The sequence below is a fragment of the Prinia subflava genome, chromosome Z (assembly GCF_021018805.1).
Source record: "Prinia subflava isolate CZ2003 ecotype Zambia chromosome Z, Cam_Psub_1.2, whole genome shotgun sequence".
NCBI classification, from domain to species: Eukaryota; Metazoa; Chordata; class Aves; order Passeriformes; family Cisticolidae; genus Prinia; species Prinia subflava.
The window spans coordinates 13,751,270-13,772,531 of record NC_086283.1 but is presented as its reverse complement, the minus strand read 5'-3'; the positions used below and the strand labels follow the sequence as shown (position 1 = coordinate 13,772,531).

The 21,262-nt window shown below is 41.1% G+C and overlaps 1 protein-coding gene across 5 annotated transcripts in view; it reads left to right on the top strand.

Moving 5' to 3' along the window:
* The first annotated feature begins 1,796 nt into the window (after nucleotides 1–1,796).
* Nucleotides 1,797–21,262, top strand: part of CCSER1 (coiled-coil serine rich protein 1) — a 616,060-nt gene continuing 596,594 nt past the window's right edge. For 3 of the 5 annotated variants that reach the window (XM_063422968.1, XM_063422970.1, XM_063422973.1), the window contains exon 1: nucleotides 2,051–2,624. In XM_063422968.1, the coding sequence (XP_063279038.1) occupies nucleotides 2,621–2,624 (4 nt within the window). In that variant the 5' untranslated portion in view covers nucleotides 2,051–2,620. The other 2 variants (XM_063422971.1, XM_063422969.1) reach the window with 2 other exon arrangements.

Below are 21,262 nucleotides of genomic sequence, written 5' to 3'. Positions count from 1 at the left end.
TTAGGAGGCTCTATGAATCTTCTGCTGAACACGAGGATGAAGGAGGGTAGGGAGATGGAGTTCAAAAATCATGCAAGACTCTTAGGACATCCCTGATTCAGCAAAACACAGATTCCTCTGCCTCTACAATCAAGGCTGACTCAGCTTAACAAAGTGGCTAACTAGGTCCCTAATTTTACTTGTGACAAATACCCTCATCTTCTTTGAGATGACTCATGCCCATGCAGTTGCTTAAATACTGTGTAGGTTGTGAACCACCTCTCAGTAAAGTCATCTGGTTACTGCACACTCTTGTTTGAAATTCTCAAATTGCGAAGGTAGGTACTTTCAATAATGAACACTCTTGGGGCTGTGTCACATGAGACCTTTTGCATTTTAAATGCAGATGACAGGTTACTAAAAATTTTTCTCTCCAAGTAGCATTTTTTGCAGTGCTGCTATATGCTGCATATGCCAAGCTTTCCTCTGTGATTATAAAATATTTTATGTGGTTTAGGTTAATTATCTGGCCCAAGAAGAAACAGAAACACCTTCAGATTTGGTTATCACATTTCATTGAACAAAATATGTTGAACAGATTGACAGCTATATTTAAATATAATTAGGCATGGTTAAGTTACTAGTCTGAAAGTTTAGTTTTGTAAAGACATATTCATAAGCATTCAGTTTCTTGATACTTTCATACCAAGTATGACACTGACTTCTGCACTCTCACACAATTATTCAGAATTTCAGTGGAACCTTGCTGTTTCTGCAAGTTGTAGCTGTGTTTTGTAAAAATCAATTTTACTCAAAATTCCTCAAAACTCTCTTTGACTCCATTCCAGATCTGCATTTTTCCATAGCTTAATAGTTGAGAGCTCTTTGGGTTGCATTTGCGGCATGAGCACTGATGTTACAAAATGAACACACTTTTTTTCTGTTCAGACCAAAGTCTGCAAAGTGTTTTTTTCAGTGCCAGGAGTTTTATGCGTGTTATTTTTTGGTATGAGAGGATAGGGCACATGTCTGCAGTCTATCACTTTTGAGTCATCACTAATTTTACTCAATTGTTCTTAATGAGGCAAGGTAGCTCACTTCGGTGGGTGATACAGGAGAGATCCTGTATCAATTGGCAAAAAAAGAACCCAGGGTATGAAAACTCATATTCCTTAGTCATATTGCTTAAGTATTAGTCACAGAGACCAAGGCTCTTTCCCTGCTCTACCTTCTCTTTCTGAACTTAATTCATTACATGTAAAAGCGATATAATTGACCTCTGCCTCACCAAGGACATTCCAAGGAAATCATTCCTGCTCCTAGACCGGTGCAGCTGAGACCTGTCCTTGGTGTGGAGCTGCTTCTTAAACGTCGCTTCCTTATTCCCTCCCCAGGACCAGCGATGCACCGGGATGATGGCCATGGAGCAACCGGGAAATGATTGCAAAACACATCTCTGGAAAAGAGGACGAGGAAGTGAAATCAGAGGGCTCCGCCGCCCTTCGGGAAAGGGAAAAATATGTACAACCCCCTGAGCAGATGGTGATTGTAAACACACCGGAGCGGAGCTGAGTTCCTCCCGGGGGGAACTCGGACTTTCTCCTCTGGGCTGCTGCCCTCTCGCCCGGGGAGGCTGGGGGAGCTGCTCCGCCCGGGGACACACGGACAGCCCCGGGGAGCCGCCGGCCCCCGGCACGGGCGGGCACAGGCTCATCGTGCCCCGCACGGCCCGCGGCAGCCCCGCTCCGCGCCGCGGGGACCCGCGCCCCGCACCGGCACCCGCGCCAAGCGCCGCCCCGGACCGCCCCCGCACCCCTCCCTCCTCCCCGCCCGCCGCGCACACACGCACACACACACCGGCCGCAACATGACGGGCGGGCGGACGGACTGACACACCGGGGCACCGCCGCTCCGCACGGATTATTCTCCCCGCGCCGGGGCGACGCAGCGACCCAGCGGGGCGGGGGCGGTGCCGCTGCCGCGCCGCGCTGCCAGGAGGGTCCCAGCCCCCGCCGGCGAACGGCGAGCGCGTCGGGCGCTGGAGGAGCCCGGCCAGGTAACGCGACCCTCCCGGGCGGCATCGCCGGGCAGAGCCGGGCCAGGCCGCGGGGCGCCGCCGAGTCCCCGGCGTGCGATGCCCCGGGGCGGCGGGGCCGCGTCGCCCCGCTCGGCAGGTGCCGAGGTGATCCGGCGGGTGTCGCCCCGGGGCGCGGGCGGCCCCCGCTTGGCCTCGCCTTGTCCGCCCGCGGGGCGGCGGCCGCCGGGCGCCCTGCGCCGACCCGCGGCTGCGGCGGTGGGGGCGGCGGAGGATCGGGGCTGCCGCTGCCGCAGCTCCGCGCTGATCCGCGGCAGCCGCGCTCCGGTGGCGCCGGGGATTTGCGAGGGCGGGCGGGCGGCGCGGGGACAGCGGCACTGCTGGCGTCTTTGTGGCGGGGCAGCCGGGGCTCGGCGCCCGCAGGTGTCACCCGGGGGCCGGCCGAGCCCGGGGCAGAGGCAGCGCCGGCGGGGCCGCGGTGCTGCCGGGGTGGCCTGGGGGCATCGCGGGGCTCTTCGGGCCCGGCCTGCGGGGGCACGGCGCGGGCAGCCGGTGCCCGGCGGCTGAACCTCGCTGGCCTTCGCTCCGGCCTCGCTGCTGCAGGTGATGGGTGAGAAATCACATCCTTTTTTTTTTTTTTTGTTTATTTTTGGCGTTTCTTCTTTCCCTTTCTCCGCCTTCCCCCCCCCCCCCCCCCCCCCCGTTTTGTGTGTGTGTGTTAGGCAATGTGCAATTAACCTGTGAAAACGACAAGAAGTGGTTTCAGAAATGGGAATGGGTAGGGCCCTGCCGCTGGCGGTCATGTGTGACCCTTGCCATGGATTTGGAGGCAGAAGCTGGAGGATGCTGCATGTGCTTTCCAAAATCGCATGGCAAGCTTAAAAAGTGGAGCAGATGGTGATGGTAGTGCTTATTATGGAAGAGGTTCGTGGAAATCCTTTATTTCCTCTAGATAGTTTTTGTGTTGTTTCTCCTAGCTAAAGAGGTTGTCTTTGACGTTTGACAAGGAAAGGATGTTGCTCTAAGTTATCCTGCAAAGGAGCGAGGTTATTTTGCTTTTCCTTAGAGAAGTGATCCCCCCCTCCCCCGTAGCTTTATGTCTCTGTTTCTCCTTTGGGATTGACAGCAGTAAGTGTCTTGGCATAGACAAACTGCTGTATGCTGTGTTTTCTTATTGCACACCTTTATAGTTGAATGTAACTAGAAAGGAGACTTAGAGTATTCTCTTATCCCTCTCTATGCCAGATGTGTTTTTCTATCTAGTATATATTGCACTTGAAGTGTTAAATTCTCAGGGGGCACAGAGGTGGGGATGTGAGGCAAGGTCTAGTAGTTACTTCAAACAATTCTCCTTTCTCATACTTAAGAAGGAGAGAAAGGAACATGTTGTAAAAGCAGCTGAGGAATATATAAAAGTGAAATATTAATGAACTGAAAAAGCTCAGATAGCAAAGACATTGTGCCTAATCATTCAGGGGGGTTCTTGTCCTCTTTACAACTCTTCATTGTATGTGTGCCTGTACTAAAAATGCAAGTTGTATAAAGGATGGTAACGTTTGTATTTAGCTGGAAGCGGTAGTAGTACATTTTGGGATTTTTTTTGGCATTAGTGATCACATCTGGAGTAGACTCCTTTAGCTGTGATTTTTTAGGCTGCTGAAAGGGTATTATTACAGAAACAGTAAAAAAATATTTCAAGAATGTTTTCTTGGAAATGTAAATGGGAAGGGCTGACTCAGACCTGGAATAACGCAGAGGAACAACTAGTCTTGGAAGGTCCTCTTGGAGGCATCATGATGACAACTGAGATATTATTCATCTCTTGCATCCCAGAGAGCAACATCCCATAAATAGGCAGGACTGTCTCAGGAGAACATAATAATACACAGCTGTCCAGGATCTGCTGAAAGCGAGACATGGAAGCAAGGGGTATTTTCTCAGCAAACTGAGGTTCCCTTACCTCTCTGAGTCTGGAGTGCAGGGGTCCCTGTAGTTTGATTAATTTCCCCAGTTTGGCTTGGAAGGAAACTAGGTGCAGTAGCTTTCTGCTATAATTTGGTGAGGGAATTTAGTTCAGTGGGGAAGTCAGCCCACAGGATGAAGTCTTCTAATGCTTGGCAGGACTTTTTGGAGTCTTTTGGTGGCTTAAGCCTTCTGGAGAGCTCGGCGCAGGCCTGAGTAGGGCAGCAGATACAGGGAGCTGTACCAGGAGGATGACCTGGAACAGCACATAAGGCATGTACCATGTCTGACTTAGATGAGGTAATGTTTGGTTTTCAAGTCTGTAAGTAACAGAAGATGCTGAAAAAGCATCTTGTGTCCTCAGGTCTGTATGTGTGGTTTTGTGAGAACATGATCTCCTGTCCGGCATAAGCTGTGTTTGGTTGGATTAGTCCTTTTTGATTCAAATGTAATGTCACATGAGCCTTTGAAGTTGACATTGAAGAAGTTGGATTTGGCAGTGGTTTGGAGCTTTTCTTTGCTAGAGTGTTTCATAAACCAAAAGAGAGATGTAGAGAAGTTGCTGCATTGGAAAAAATTCCCACTCTTCCGTGAAAGTTCAAGGAAGATACTATGGCTTTGTTGGATTAGCCACCTGGAGTACTAGAAAGAATAATGATCACTTTATGTTTTTTATGATGTTGGGAATTACACAGATACAAGTAAGTTACTGAGAAAAGCATTTTGTAAAATGAAACTGAATGATAGTTTTTAAAAACCATAAATCTGCGTATTCTAGAACCATGATACTTTCACAGTGTTTGATTTAATTGTTTTCACTGTACTTTTGGAGGCCTCCTAATAAGAGGAGGCTGTGTATTTCCTTCCCTTGAGGCAAGGGAAGAAATAAATGTTGAACTGTGGTTTGTCTCAGGTTGAATGATACTAGTAAAGCATGACATGAAATAACATAACATTCATATGTCAGTGAACTTATCAATGGAAAAGAAACCTTATGAACACTTAGTCAAATTAAATAGCTACCAGCTTGTTGTGGTGAGGAACTGAACTATATCTTCTGTTTTGCAGAAGTTACTCTTCGTTTTAAGATTTAGTGCCTCAGGTATTCCCCTTGAGAATAGTTTTGCAGCAGTTGGAGGGGCTCATCACCAGGTAGGAGGGAGGGAAACAAAAGGAAATACACACATAAATAATAGCAAGTAGGGGCTGAGTTTGTTTCCTGGAAAATTACTGCAGTTTCCTCAGTTTTTTCTTTCAGTATTGCCTTTATTTGGCAGTTTTCTGCAGAGACAGTAAACTGGGTTACCTTGAAAAAGTAGATACGCTTTTGTGTTAGACTTTAGCTGTTGAGTGTACTGGCAGTGTGAGATGGCATGTAAAATAACAGAACTTGCAAGAACCTAAAATGTATATTGTCATTTGTACTAGAAAGATTTCACATATATTCCTGTGCTTTAGCAAGGGCCTGTAACTTTAAGAGCATGGAAGATGCAGCTGTGTATTTTACAGGCATCAGTATTAAACCTCTACAGCTGTTTGCTAATTAAATATGTGGTTACTTTTACTTACTGCTTCATGACTTGTTCTCAGTGCACTACATCATGGGCTATGTTGCTTAGATAATACAAACTCACCCCATGACTGAAGGCTCTAGCATGGTTTGTCTATTATATGTCAGTGAAATGATATTAATAGTAGTAATAATAATAGTAGTGGTAATAACACTTTCTATGAAGTATGCTGCCTTTATATGAAATGTGACTGTCCTATAGAGAATATTTGGTTTATAGTAAGGGAAAAGAAGCTACAGGCAGGCAATAAGTAGAGTCCTAGATGTGGATGAAGCAAGACTTTTGTTAATTGTTCACTGTAGTCTTGCTGTGTGTGTTTTGTAATTCTGCACAAAAAAAAGAAACCCTAAAATTAAAAACACACTGTTGAGAGGGATTACCAGATCTGAGTGATGATGGTTTTGTGTCCAAACATTGCATGTTGCCTGTACATCATACTATGTTTTAGCCCTGATTATTGCTATGAAGACCCACAAGAGTGCTGAGGTATGGATGTGTATGTAGTTCTTTCCTAATACGTGGGACATTGAAGCAGTGATGTGTGGAAGTCACACAGCTGATTTGTGATAAAGACAATTGAGCTGGAATATGCATGCCAAGTCCCACAGTCTTATCTTAATGGATTAACTGTGTTTATATAGTTTGTTTGATAACTTAGCATAGATGTGGAAACTTCTTACAGATCCAATTACAGGATTGTGTGTAAAGTTATGCAGCATTTTCTCAATAAAGACCAATTACTGTAAGATGATTTTTTTCACTCTAGGCAAAAGAGCTTTCCCTGGATTTCACTGTGTTGTTAAGTTTGAGAGAAAGCAGTTCTGCACTCGTAGAATGTAATGATACTTTTACATTATTTAAGGAAATACCACTTAATTTTTCATAGTGCTCTAGCATATCAGGAATTTGAGATCCAGCTCAGTCAGTAATGCATCTGAGGATCACTGTTGTTTTCCAATGTGAACAGCCAGTTGTGACAGACTGGTAGGAAGCTTTTAAAAACACTCCTTTATAAATTTTGGGGTGCAAATCATTGCTTCTGAAAGGATATTGTTTGGTTCTAGTGCATGTCCAGCTCTGACTTTTTTTTGCTTATTTCATGGTTGTTTTTGAGACCCTTTACCGATCCTAGTTTGATGTGCCATCTTTATGTGATATCTTTAAAAATTTTAATGAGAAAATAAGAGCTCTAAGTGATGTAGTGATTTTGTATAGTACAGTGGGATTTAGATTTGCATAAGAGTACAGAAGTATTCAACAGGTTTCTCATCTGTGTGTTGCTTGTGGCATAGTCCAAACCTTGTCCAAACCATTTACCTAAGAAGCAATGACATCGGTTCAGGTGTCGCCTCCCAATGATGTTAAAACTGTCACTGTGTGCAGTGCCAGCCAAATCTCACACTGAGGGAAAGATGGAGTCACCCAGTACATCCAAAATGTGGTCAGAGAGGGCTATGCTGTGCTCAGGTGGCAGTGACAGTCTCTGCCTACTCTGCCAATATCCAAACACACCTGTGCTTTGTATTTTGTCCTGTGTGCTAGGTACTAATTCTACAGTTCTTCTAGCTTTAGTGCAGTGCCAATTTGTGGGGCTATATTTCAGAACTATCCTGGCTCAATTATTTGTTAAAGTGTTTTGTCTTCATTTTTTCTAAGTGACTGGCAAGGAGAGAGAAGAGCGAAGTTTTACCGTCAATTCTTGAAGAAGTTTTGGCCATTGGCAGAATTGCCACTGATTTGAATAGGAGTATTAGTAACTGTTTTGTCAGGTTTTATGACTTTAAAATATGGTGGCTAGATTCTTGATGACCAGCTGAACGTGTTGTGGCACAGAGGCAATGGAAGTAGAGTAACAGCCCTGCCAAAAATAAATTGCCTTTTTTTTTTTTTTTTTAGTTGTCACCACACTTATTACTTTATTCTGTGCAAGAATATTTATTTCGTTGTTAACACTGAAGCTTTAAATAAGAATGTAGTGTACTTATTGGAAGGATGAAAATGTTAGGAAGCTAATTTCATTTGGAGTATTCAGAATTATTAATAAACTGCCTTGGAAAGCAAATTCTGCAATAACATATTCATGTTTTGTCTATATTTTCCTGAAGGGAGGTGAGTGGGAGAAAATGGCAATGGGAAAAATGATGTGGCTTTCTCCATATTTATTTCAAGTAAAGGGATGCTGCAAGATGATGTGCATTCTTTCACATTCATTGAGACCTCTCAAATATCTTGAGTGCAGATTATGCCTTCAGCTGTGAGTGTAAGGCATAAATTGTGCTTAAAGTGACATGTTAAGGTTTTAATATTTCTTGCTACTTAAACCAAGTATGTTTTAAGTTGGGCCACCCAGCATCTGCAGGAAATGGCATGTCCAAGTTGATATTATGTAGCATACGTTAGTTTTGATTTGCATGTGGAATGCACAAACATTGTGGTATAATAGAATCATAGGATCATTCAGGTTGGAAATCACCTCCAAAATCGAGTCCAACCTTTTATCAAATACCAGTATGCCCACTAAACCATATCACAAAGAGCCATGTCTCATTTCTGTAATACTTGCAGGGACTGTGACTCCACCACTTTCCTGGACAGACTGTTCCAATGCTTAACCACTCTCCCAGTGAAGAAGTTTTTCGTAATACCCAGTTCCCTTGGTGCAATTTCAGGCTGTCTCCCTTTGTCCTGCCGCCCATTGCTTGGAAGAAGCGGCTGACCCACAGACTTGGGGTGCCTCAGCCACAGCCTCATTTCAGGTAGTTGTGGAGAGTGATAAGGCCTCCCTTGAGACTCATTTTCTCCAGCCTGTAGAACCTTCCTCAGCCTCTCTCTCCTCATAGTGTTTATGTTCTAGACCCTTTATTTGTTGCATGACTACTTGGCTATTTGGAAAGCAACCCAGCCGGCATGTGAAGGCACACCTGCATGTCTTCCAGAGGCAGCCTTTGAATGCATTCCAGTTGATTTCTTCTATTGGAGATTAATGAGCTGTCAGGGATCCTGGGCTGGGAGAGCCATGTAGCTATCTCCTACTCCCTTCTGGTTTTGCTGTTTACCTATGTAAAAGTAGATGTGGTACAGGGAAGGTGTTAGCAGGCTTGGGTGTTAGGTTTTTGTTCCATCATTAAATTGTTAGTACTTCTAAAAATTAGGTTGTAAGAATGCTTCTTACAATAAGTAATCTAAAAGAATAGGAAATATTGGATGTTTAAGACTGCAAGTACAATTGGTGTGAATAAATTCAGTATCTGAAAATAAACTGCTTTGTACCTGTAGGTACCTATACTGTAGTAACTGGTGGTTATGCAAGGGGGCAACACAAGTCGTTTATAGAGTTTTTATGGAGTCCAGCTGGAGCAGAGATTCAAAAGACCAGGGTAGTTAAAATTATTACCTAGATTTAAAATTTTCAGAAATAGATGAATAATGGAAAAGTAGAAGAAATAGATTTGGGAAAACTGTTTCAAAATAACATTGGCTGGAGAGCTGGGAAAACATGCATATAGAATAGATGAGGAGGAAATGAAAGAAATATGAAGAAATTAGTTTGTCAGGTGATAAGAGCTGACACCACAAATGGCTTCTTTTTATCTGCTAATCTTTATTTTATAGCTAGCAAACTCTGGGGCATTTGCTGAGATGGGGAAGAAAAACTCAGAGGAGAGGTGATGGGGAATGAAGGAAAAATCAGCAATTCTGTTCTCCCAGCTCTCTGTCTTTGTTCTACTCAACCACGAAAAACATGTTAGAAGAAATTTAGAGATTAGTCACATAAGCCAGAAGGTAATCTCTATTGTCTTTAAATCCTCATCCCAACATCCTGATCTTGGTCAATTATGGTTTTGGTGTCTGTCTGTGGCAGCATCTCAGCAAGTTTCACACCAGTCTCTAGTGCTTGCTCATGGCCCTTAATAAGGGAGGAATGTACAATTGTCCGTTAATGATAGGTTTTGTTACAGATTAAACTTCCCAACAGACAGAAATCAGAACCAGAAGGTACAAGGCTGTTTTACACTGTCAGATCTGCAGCTCTGCAACACTTGGCTATATTTTTAATAGCTTTGCTAAGTTAGCTCTTTTTATTTAGTATTTGGCATGAGCTAATAAAGTGCAAATAACCACCTTACATGGCTTAGCTAAAGGCCTAATAACTTATGCATCTGAATCCTCTCTATCAAAAGACATATCATTTTTATCTGTAATAGTTTCAATTTCAGGGCGTCAGCAGGTGAAGAAGACTAGGATGTTAATACGACTTGAAGGAAGTTTTCAGCTAATCCATCCTGCGAGTTGCTTACAGGGATACATAGTATTCCTGAGACACTGTGGAGATGAATTTTCTGGGCTAAATACTGCATACACATGTACATGTGTATATGTGAGTATATCTAAAATACAAATGTTTTCAGTGAAAGAAAGTCAGCAGTGGTGATTTCAGTTGAAAGCGACCCTGGTTTTAATATAGAATAGTGAATGGTTCAGAAAAAAAAGGATTTCTTTAATTTATTGCTTTAGCAACAGAAAAATTGAAACAAATATCCACTCTCAGATATCCAAGTTGTTAATAACTAGAGGCAGAGGTAGGGAGAAATTGACAAAAGAAAAAAAAATGCTACTTATCCTGGCTTTGAGGAGTTTATTTTGTTGTCGGCAAGATACGTCTCAAAGCTGTATATTGCAATACACACATTATTTGTAGCCTTGATTTGGGCGTGTCTTAGGATTGTAGTGTTTATTGAAGAAGAAACAAGAAGTTATTGCTGGAAAAGGGTGTGAAAATTTTAGATTTTTGTCTATTTTCTCATGCTTTCATTTGAATTTTACTGACATCTTGCATTGTAAATGTTTCATTGTGATTCCGTATGCTTTGAAAGTAGTTAAGGGGGGGAAAATGTATGTATAAAGAAGCAGTTCCCTAATCACAGTAATGATTCTTATAGTTTGCATAGGACAATGCATGTGACTTCCAAAATGCTGAAGTTGAACACCAGAGAAACCGGAAAATACTTACACAGCACTATATCTTCTGCAGCATTTTCTAAATATAGACTAAATCCTTGTCATAAAGGGTTTGTGTAGTTAAAACAAAACAAGACTTGACATGACCCAGAACAGCTTGGGAGAGGCATGTGAGCTATAGGTGAGGAACTGTGAGAAGTTAAACAACTGTTTCAAGTGAAGGATTTTTGTAAGGCCTGGAAGGACAGTGAAGATGCCCACCCCCTTCAGTTAAAAAAAAAAAAAAAAAAAGGCATTTAAGCTCCTTTTGTTGCCTAGTTTTTTATTACTAGGTTTTTAGAAATCACTATTTCTTTGTAATTTAGATGATAAAAACAGTAACTGTGTGAAATCTACAGAATTTTTTTTGATAATAAATAAGAAAGGAATTTGAAGCTATTGTCAAATGTACACTTGTGGGTCTAGATCCTTAGCTACTGTTACAGCACTGCTTCCTTCACTAGAGCTCAACACATGTATTGCTTGTAGCTCCTATTTGTGGTTATTAGGCTGAGCAATGGCTGCTGATGGCAGTGAAAGAAGGATGGTCTAGGTAAAAAATGCAATGGCTTTTGATTTACAGTGCCTCTAGCACCCCCTCCTTGGTATGTTGTTGGTTCTCCTCTGCTCCTCTTCAAACTGGTTTTCTGTCCTAGTAGTTAAAAATGAAACTAGCAAACCTTTGGTAAATCATGCTGCTGGACAAAAAATGAAAACACATTACAGAGAAAACAGCTACTGATTTTCTATGGAAACAATACTTGCTTATCCTACCATCAAGGATCCTACTGCACAAGCTGCACCAGAGGTTTTTGAATGTCTTGGTTGCTTTCAGCATTATTTGACAAAAGATTTGAAGTCTTAAAAATTAAAGTTTTATTAAGTTTTGAGAAATTGGAGGAGAGACACTCATGTAATTTTCTGGCTGAGAGAAAGGCTGCATTTTATGATCAGTATCAAAAGAGTCCACCTAAGAGAGGAGTCTTATATATGTCCTGGCTGTTCGGAGCTTCTTAGACATTGAAATGAACCACCCACAACATGCAAATCTGTAGGTAACTAGGCCTTGTTAGGTCTGGCATTCATAATGGCATGTAAGGGAAAAAAAAAAAAAAACCCTGAGTGCCTTTCTTAAGTTGTTGTTTGTTTGGGGCGTGGTGTGGGGGTTTTTTTCTCTTTCCTTTCTTTTCCTTTTTTTTTTTTTTTTAATGGTCTTCTTCCCTTCCCTGGGTTATTTTGTATCTCCTTTTTTGCAAGTGTGGGGTGGAGCACTTGTTCGGGTGTTGGACTGACATCTGCTTCATGAGAATTGATTTGTTTAAGCCTTTATGTTGTATCCATTTACAACACACCTGAAGATTTGCTTCTCCTTTTTTTTATTATTACTTACCTCAAGTCCTCAAGCAAGCATATTGCATCCCAAAACCTTCTATTTAACTCAGCTTTTGACTGGAAAGATAGCACGTATTGTGGTTTTTTTAATTGATCAGTTCACATTGACACTCAGCGCATCCATCAGCAGAACCAAAGAAGGCCAGACTTCTTTTTGTTCTGTGGTGTCAGAAAAGATTGGAAAGGCCAAACAAACCCTGCTGTGAAGAAGGCACTGTTGAATTGATTTTGCTTTAAACTAACCTGAGTGCTTGAAAGAACAGACAGAAACCGTGCCTACTTAGTGAAGTGTGTATTGGGCTGGCTGGCCATAGTGTAATAACTGAGGGAAAGATCCCAGTCACAGATACTCAGCTGAAGGTGGGAAACCAATAATTTGTGCTCTGTTGCCATTCAGCTTCTCTTTGGTATGTCTGGTTTGAGAAGGTTTGTTAAAAATAGGGAAGTAGGAGAAAACTTGAGAAGCATCTGTTTTCTGGGCAATAGCAAAACACTTAGCAATTAGTCGTGAATGCAAAATCCAAATATTTGTATTCAAATAGAGTGCCTTCCTACTGAAGCATTTTAAGTGGTTTGTTGCTGTAGTAGAAAATGAGCTTAGAAATAAAGCAAAGGAGTCTTTGTGTCAAGAGAAACTTAATGGAACGTTATGTTTCAGTACTTCAGTCTTTATGCTGAGATTTGGAAAGTGTATTACTTTTCTGAACTGTACCTGAGCACAAATTATGGTGAAGAACATACAGAAAAAATGTTTAAGAGAGTGACTGTGAAAAATAATGATTTTGTGTAAGTGTTTGGCACAGTAACAACATCAAAACCCTCCTCATGTGTTTATTTTGGAAAACAGTTTGGGCAGGGCAGTACTGTGATTACTCAAGTCGTATTTGGATATAAAATGAGCTTGGTTTGCTCTGTCAGGCAGGTGTTGCTGCGTTCCGGTAAAAAACATTTGCTGAGCTTGTGTGCAGAAATGCACCTGTTTATGGGTATGACAATTTCAGCTGAGATAAATTGGTATGCAGGGTACAGCAAAATGTCTCAAGGGTGAGCCATCCTTTTTTATGCTGGGATTCTTCCTTTGGCACTGTGATAGTTTTGCCTTAGCTCCTGTTGGTTGTGCTTCAGTCAGAGCTGGTTGTACTTCAGTTGAGCTCTGGTTACTGTATGTGTGTGTTAAAAAGATCTTTTGTATTTTATCTATCATGTATGATAGTTATTGGGGAAAGTTATTTCATGGTCTACTTTATTGTCTTGAATACAGCAGCTTGTAATACTTAGGGTGTACCAGAGGTGCTTAATGAATCTGTAACAATAGAAACAATTACATGGGTGGTAGAAAGAATCCTTGAATGTATTATTTTTATTTCCCTGGAGTTAATCTTTGCCTATCAAAGTAAATTAACCAGAATATGCTGTGTGGATGTCTTCTGGATTCCCAAGTCAAAAGCTATTATGAACAAAATGTGATTCTCTTTATTCCCTGTCCTACAATCCTTTCTCAAAGTATGCTCCTAGTGAAGTCTATGTAAGTGAACAAGGTAATATTCTGCATACGTTCATGGTATTAAGGGAAAGTCACTAGTCACTGGGATATGTACAGGTGAAATTATTTCAGGAGACATTTTTGCTTTTCTTCCTGTATCGTCGGCTCCTCCCACCCTCTGTCTCCACCCAGCTGGCTGGTGTCACCCATGTCATGCTCTTAGTTATCCCAGGGGTTGACAGTTCATGGCCTCTTGTCCGAGTTCCACCCAGAGCTCAATCTGCATTTCAATCTGCAGCCTGCAAGCTGAGCTACCTGCACCAGGTGTATTCCTCAACACCACAACAGAGTGTCTGCATGCCTCACTTTGTCCCTTTAATGCCCCGAGGGATTGTCAATGGAGTGGTATTTACTGACGACGTCGTCTAATGGAAACTGAAATTGTAACCTGGCAGGAGATGAAACAAAAATATATTTTGTATTTGTTTATTTGCCTAGCAGATACATGCAGAGGTGAATTTCAGTGTAATCCTCAAACTGTGTACTATGCTGTGCTAATCTCTACAGCTACATCTGATTACAAAAGAAAAAAAGGCCACTGGTAGGCTTTAAAAGTTTCTGCCATCTGTCCTGGTGCTTACCCTTCATTCACCTTAAGGATGTATTGTGAGGGGCTAGACAGTCTCCCCATGTGAGGCTAGCAGCCTCTTAGGCTGTTTTTACCTTCTGTTTCTCTTTTGGACTCTGTTCAGATGGAGCAGCATGTGGGTCTTCTGTTTTAGCAGAACAATGCAGATCCTCATATCCTATACTTCAGCTGTTTAACCTGGCAGCTTTGGATTTGGGACACACTTTTTCCTGTGTACCACTTCAGAGCAGCTTGCAGTGGGGTTATCAAAAGGAAGAGGGGAAAGGTGTGCTTTCCCGCTTCTTCATCCTTGGAATTTTAGTGCTTGTGGAGTGGTTTCACACTGCATACCCTTGTTAGCTGAGTGCATCTCCAGATCCCGGCCATGTAAATGACTGTTCCCTTTGGGTGCTCTCTGGATGAGGCTCCTCCTTTGGCCTCATCTGACACTTCACTGTTTCTGTCTGCTGGGGAATCCGGCCTAGATTTGAATCCACAGAAGGAGTGGGATAGCATGTACTTCTAGCATGACAGTAGCTTGCCTGCAGCTCCTAGCCTGTTTTCTGGTGTGAATGAGTTAGTGTAGTTGAAAAGAATATGATTACTTGTGATTGTGTGGAGAAACAGACTGGTGTCTTTGGGAGAGCTGAGGAGGGTGCACAATTTACAACAATATTGTTCATGCTCAAGTGCTTCATTCATCTAAATCACATTTTGGCCATGTACTGAGTGTAATGAGCACTATGTTACTGAAGCTAGTAACAACCACCATGGCTTCTGAGAAAATGCTATCATTAATGAAAAGCTGGGTTAAACTCTCCCTAAATCCAAAAGTAATTCAGGCTGCTAATGGGGTTTCAGGAATCTTCCCTAGAAAGCGCAGAGCAGACAAGTGATGGAGATCAAGAAAATAATATACAGATAACAAATTTGAGAGCTAATCCCGGTATTTTTGAACATTCAATGAATAATTCAGCAAAATATTTTAAATATTTAAAGTGTATTTCAAGCACCATTTCAGCAATTCCTGCATATTTGGATTTGTCTTCCTAATCTTTCTGGTTCATGATAGAGGCTTCAGGTATGCTGTTATTTCCACTCCTTAGGCTATAATGAAATGAAGTATTAGTTCAAGATATGGAATTGTTGATATCACTGCTTGGGCACAGCACAGCTCCAGTTAAGCATGGAGACCTAAAAGATTTTAATTTTATGATGGAAATCCATTATAATGAAGTTGTGGCTTTCAGACAAAAGCCTGGACTTAATTGGAGTTATTCACATAACTTGATGGGAGGAAAGAGTTATCTTAGTTCTATTATCTTAGAAAACCTAATGATTGATTTTTAAAGATTTTTGGCTTAAAGAATTTTTGCCTCCACAATGTATACATTCTCTAGATCAGTTGTGGTGTAAAAATTGTATTGGTAAGGGTTTTTTACACTTAAAATACATTATTCTTGTTTATTGTTTGTCATTGGCTGTGGCAAATGAAAGTAGCTGTAGCCAGTATAAAAAAAAAAATAATTTAACATGCTCTTCATGTAGTGGGTGTGTAAACTTGGAACTTCATGCCAAAAGGTGTGTGGATGGTTAAAAGCCTGTGTGTTCTAAAGGGAATGCAGGACAAGTTGAAGTCCAATGAGTCTTACCAAGTATGCAGAAATTCTGGCATGAAAATGGTAGGAAAAATGTTTTGGGGCGTTGGTGTCTTATGTTCTTTCTGAGGATAAGAGTTTGTGTGTGCATGAGATGGGTGCGTGGCCTGGCTGCATCATAGGAATGGCTGCGCCAGATCCAAGTTCTGCCTTCACAATGCATCTTCAAAAGTGTTTAAAATTGTAGAAATTAAGAACTGAAAGTCTCCATGAGAGCTGGTTATGTCTGCAGTGCCAAAGGTAATGCAAACTGTATGAGCTGACAATCTTATTCTGTGAGCTCAGGGAATGCTGCTGCTCTTCTTTTTGTTTTTTGAGCTTTGATAATCCACAGTCCCGTGTGGCTAAACAAGCGAGAGAGATCTTGTTTTCTACGTATCTAATGATGGCAGCAATTTCGTGGCAGCTGAATTAATTCCAGATTCTGTAACATGACTTCAGATTAACATTAGACTTCTCATAGCTAATGGTATTTTAGCCTCTCAACTCTATTCACAGGAAGAAAAAAATCCTCTCTCCAGAGGTACTGGTGTTTTACATCTGATCTCCCCTACTTTCTTATATAGTGTGTGTGTGTCACAGTTTGACTCTTTAATAGATAGAAGTGTGAAAAGCACCGTGATCATGACTAGCATCACTTTTAAAAAATTAGTTCTTAAACTTTGAGATCCTACATGAACAAAAAGGTTATTAGTGTATACATAAGAAGAGGAATTAAATTTCAGAGTGATCTGTGCTGCATAATAAGATGAACTGACTTGTACAGGGTTCATTTTAATAAGCTAAATGAAACATTGAACAAATAGGAAGCAAAGACTTAGGTCACTCTTAAACTGCATTAGAACAACAGTGCCTCACTGAAGTCGTGGGTCACCAATCCCCTTGTCATACGGGGGATGAGGCTACAGAATGCAGGGGAACTACTGAGCAGAAATAAAGGAGATGTTTTTTGTGCTGTATATTTTGTTAGTGAGGCTTGCTGGAACAAGTCAGTTTTGTGTCTTACATTAGAAAATAGGATCTTCTTTCATGGAGGATTTAAAGAAAATGAGGGAAACTTATTCAAAAATCAGAAAATGTTTTACCCTGAGGGGTTAAAAAGGTCTGCTTTTGATTTAACAGAGAAAAAAAAGAACTTGATGAATACAAATATTCAAGTGCAGGTGAGAGGAAGGCTGTTGAAATAGAATGGTGCTTAGTAGTTGGAAGGACAAAAAATGCTTCTAAAAAAACTTGGGATCTGATATGAAGAAACTGATTTGTGTAGACTATTATATAGGAAGTCAGAAGCAGTGCTCATTTTGGTTACTCCTTCACTAAAATCTGAGACTAATGGAACTATTCCTGGGATGCACACAATCACATGGTAAATTTAATTTTAAGACTTCATGATGGATGGATTAAAAAAAAGTAATTATTTAGGAGAGCACAGGTATTTTCTGTTTAAAATATTTTAAAAATGGAAGCAGTTTTCACTGTACGTGCTGATTACTGTGCCAATTTTTTTTTTCTTTTTACAGCTTTGAATAGGGAAATGATCTAGCCTCTTCCATCTTCATGTTCTTACATATGAAGACAGACTTAATAGAAAAGCTGATGGAGAGAGGTTAATTAATTTAATTGGTTTCCATGGGACTTATAAAAATAAATATGGATACAGCTCATTTTCTCATAGAAGGCTGTTTTCTATAAGCCTATTAGAGTGAGTTAAATTTGGCTTAAAATCTGTTTGGAGGAACTTACTTTGATGTGGCTTAAGGGATAGGATGGCTCGTGTTTTTGGGGTAAAGAGGGATCCAGGAAATGAAAAGTGCTTTCCTCCATCCTTAGCAGCAAATGTCATCCCCCAGACCGCAGCAGAAGTGGTGCTTGTGTCATGTGTCAGGCTGTGCTCAAGAGGAGGTGTTCAGCTGCTGTGTGTGCGATCACTGAGCAGCTGTTCTGTGTCTCCTGCAGGTGACAGGCCAGATGGAAGCGTCTCCTGGGCCTGGTGCAGCCCACAGGCTGTCCTCTGGATGGTCCACGTGGCTGGCCAGTGCTCATGGTGGCTTCTCCTGCTGCCATGTGGCTTTTTCTAAAAGCTTGCAGTGCTATTGGTTCTGAGTATGCTTGAAAGCCTTGCTTCGCTGAGAATACTGAATGAAAAAGATCAGGCATGTTTCTAACTCAGAAACTGACTGATTATGGATTTTTCTAACCAGAAACTTGGGTTTCTCCTCTCCTACTTGTGACTGCAACTTTTTTCCGTGTTATCTGCTGGATGTTTGCCTTTTACATCTGTGGATGTATGCAGTTAGTCAATCCTTATCCAGCATTACCATTCTGAACTGGGAGGAGTCCTCAGAGACCATGGCTTAGCTCTGCTTAGGCTTTGCTGTACAAGCCTGATGTTAGACAAAGCTTCACATTGAATTCACATTTTCATTATGAAAATGTGCACCTAATTGGTTCTTTCAGCTAACTGAAATGAAAGATGGGTGGCATCTGTTTAATAAAGTCCATTATCATCTGGAGATTAAAGAGGGAAATACTTACACTTTGCTGTGTCGTAGTGTATTGACTCTGTAGGGAGTTCACTGCTGACTTGGAGTTGTGTAAGAAGCTTCATGCAGTCAGTACATATCTTGAAACTGTTATGAATGTGTGACCATATTGATATTTTCTTGGACTCTGGTGGAAATCTGAATAGAGTTTCTATAAATTTGAACCCACAGAAAATGAAAGTGTGCATTACCAGTCTTTTATTTGAGCTGTCCCATACACACATCCTAATTTAACCAGGTCTCTCTTCTTTACTTCCACTGTGATTCTGTGTATTTTTAGGAACTTAGCCTTGTTCTTTATTTCTTCATACTTTGAAAGAAATTGTTGTGCTGAGAGTTATAGTCAAACATACTGACACAGACTGATAAAGTATGTAGGTGCTTGAGGAATACCGTGTATTATCCTCAACTTTGCTGCAGCTGGATATTTCAGAAGCTTGTCATGGAAGCATTTCATGGGGTGAAGTGTATGGAGGACATATGGCATGTTTGTTGGCAGACTATGGACTTCTGATGTTCTTGTGTATAAGCAATGACATAATGCTTTCTTTATCTAGGTATTGCGTGTTTGTGTGGGTGAATATTGTGTGTATGTATGTATCTGAGGGCTGATTTTATACTACACTATTGCAGACTAAGTGTCGTAAGGTATAATTAGACAAGCTATCATTAAACTACTACTGAGTTTTGTAGTTAAGGATTATGCATTAATTCATTTTGGATTGAGGCCATTTCTCTCATGTGGTTTCCATGTCTGTGATTTCTTGTTCTTCAACATACAATTAAAGACTCAGCAGACATATAAAGCTAATGACATGGAGAGAAATTAAATGTTTTAATGACTTGAAGTGTAAAGTGCTATCCATTTATTTCTTTATTAAAATATTATTTAATACTTAATCTGTGCTCATGAAATACGAGAAAGGTGAAACCACAAAATACAGCATCTGTGGTGAAGCTGAGCCTGAGATGTTTAGGATATTGTAAGTAAAGGGTATATTTAAAGGCTGCCCTTTGTGCATCAGCTAAAACTGCTGTCATGCCTTGTCATAGCAAGAGACTAAAGTGGCAGCACTGGTTTCTGGTTGAGGGGTTGCTTGTAATTGTTGTGTTGACTGAGGGATTTTGGTGGGGTTCCCCTGCTCCAAGGACTGTCCTTGTTTCAGCCCAGTCAGCTGTGGTGGATAAATTCCGGGACTGGTTTGGATCATCTTCTTCAGTACCAAGGCTCAGGTTATAGCAAAAGGGGAATTCTCAGGACATTGGTGGTGCCTGTAAGAGAAATGGCAAATGTACCATTATGGAAAAGTGTGGACAGTGAGTGATATAGCTAGAGAGGAACAGCATTAAAGGGCCTGTGATGAGGAAATGGAGAAATTTGGCCTCAAGGGAAGAGAGATGTTTTGGGTGTACATGTACATGTAGGTTGTGTCCTAGGGAACTTGATATTGTCTTTAGGGGGTGACAATAGAGCTTCTGACCTTGAATGATGCTCCTTTTGCCACATGACAACTAGACAGCTGTAGCTCTTTGGAATTAACTGGTTCAGCTGGGCACCAGCAGAGGCTTTTAGAGAAAAGGCAGTGTCAGATGGATAGCTGACAGTGAGCATTTCTTTGCCTCTCTTTTTATCAGGAAAAAATTCTGAACAAACATAACTCAAACAATGTTTGTGCATATATGCTGTGCAAAATGTACATATTTACATAAGCTTCAGTCCTTTTGCATGCATGATTTCTGTGATAAAGGCATTTATTACTGCCTGGTGAAAATGGTATATTCAGTTTGAAGAAATGTGTTTGCCAGGATTTCTGCAGTAGTAATCATAGAAATAGGGTTGTTTTTTTAAAAATTCACTTTTCTCTGTGAACTGTGGCTTTAGTTAAAGGTGGTTTAAAACTTCAGGAAAAGTATCTGTTCTATTATAAGAATAAATAATGCTTTATTAAATTAAAGAATGTATATTTTTCAGCTACTTAAAACCTTTCCCATCTCTTTACCATAGCAATAATTTTTAGTGCTTACACAGTGCTTGACTTTTCCAGAAGCACTTTACAAATATTAATTAATTGTTTTCCAGGGTTGGAAAAGCTGCACTGTGTGGACATGTGGGTGGAAGCAGTTGGGGACAGCTAGGCCAGCAGAGCAGTGTGCCTCGCTACATCTCATTATTTCCTGTTGTAAAGATGATTGTCAAGGGTGGCAGCCACCTTTCATTGTCCTTCCCTCCTGATAGCCCTTATCTGGAGGAGTCCACCCTGTATATTTCTTAATGAATCTCTCCTCTGAGAATACAATGTGAAGTCTTGCCTCATATATAATTTTAGGCCCACTATGATTTTCACTGGAAAACAATTAGTACTGCTGTGTTTACATAGTGTGTCTCAAACTAGCAGTGATTAGCATTTGCGTGGTGCTTTCCAAATAGTGATCTTGAGGACTCTAATGAAGTTGGCATTTCCTTATTTTGGAGTTGTATAAAAAATTTAAAGTTCAGAGAAGGCAGAATTGGAAATAGCATATTGGACTTCTGGCAAACAGCTTCTCTTTAAGTGCGTGAATAAGATGCCTCAATATGGAAAAGAAGTGCTTTGAATTATGAAAAAGAGTAAGATTACAGGAGTTAAGAGATGCAGTATATTTCACATCCCACGCTTAAGTCAGAGAAAAGGAAAAGTCAGTGTCTCTATGTGTGTTGAATTGGATTCACAGTAAGATAGTGCATACACCTGAGAACTTGTGTAGATATTAATTGCTAGTTAGTTTCCTTAATAGATTATCAATGGCCAAGTAAATCAACTGAGTAGCAAGATCCAAAACTATTGTCTCAGACCACACCCATGTACTGCAGTGGACTTCATGTTGCATTTTGGCAGCAGAGGAGTCAGCACAAATCTGTTTAAATCCCAGTTTTGTTACCTGGATCCATCTTGTTGAGGTCCTCTCTTCAGATACTGACAGACATTGATAAAATTCCTTTTCAGTCGTCTCTTCTCAAGGCTGAGCAAGCCCA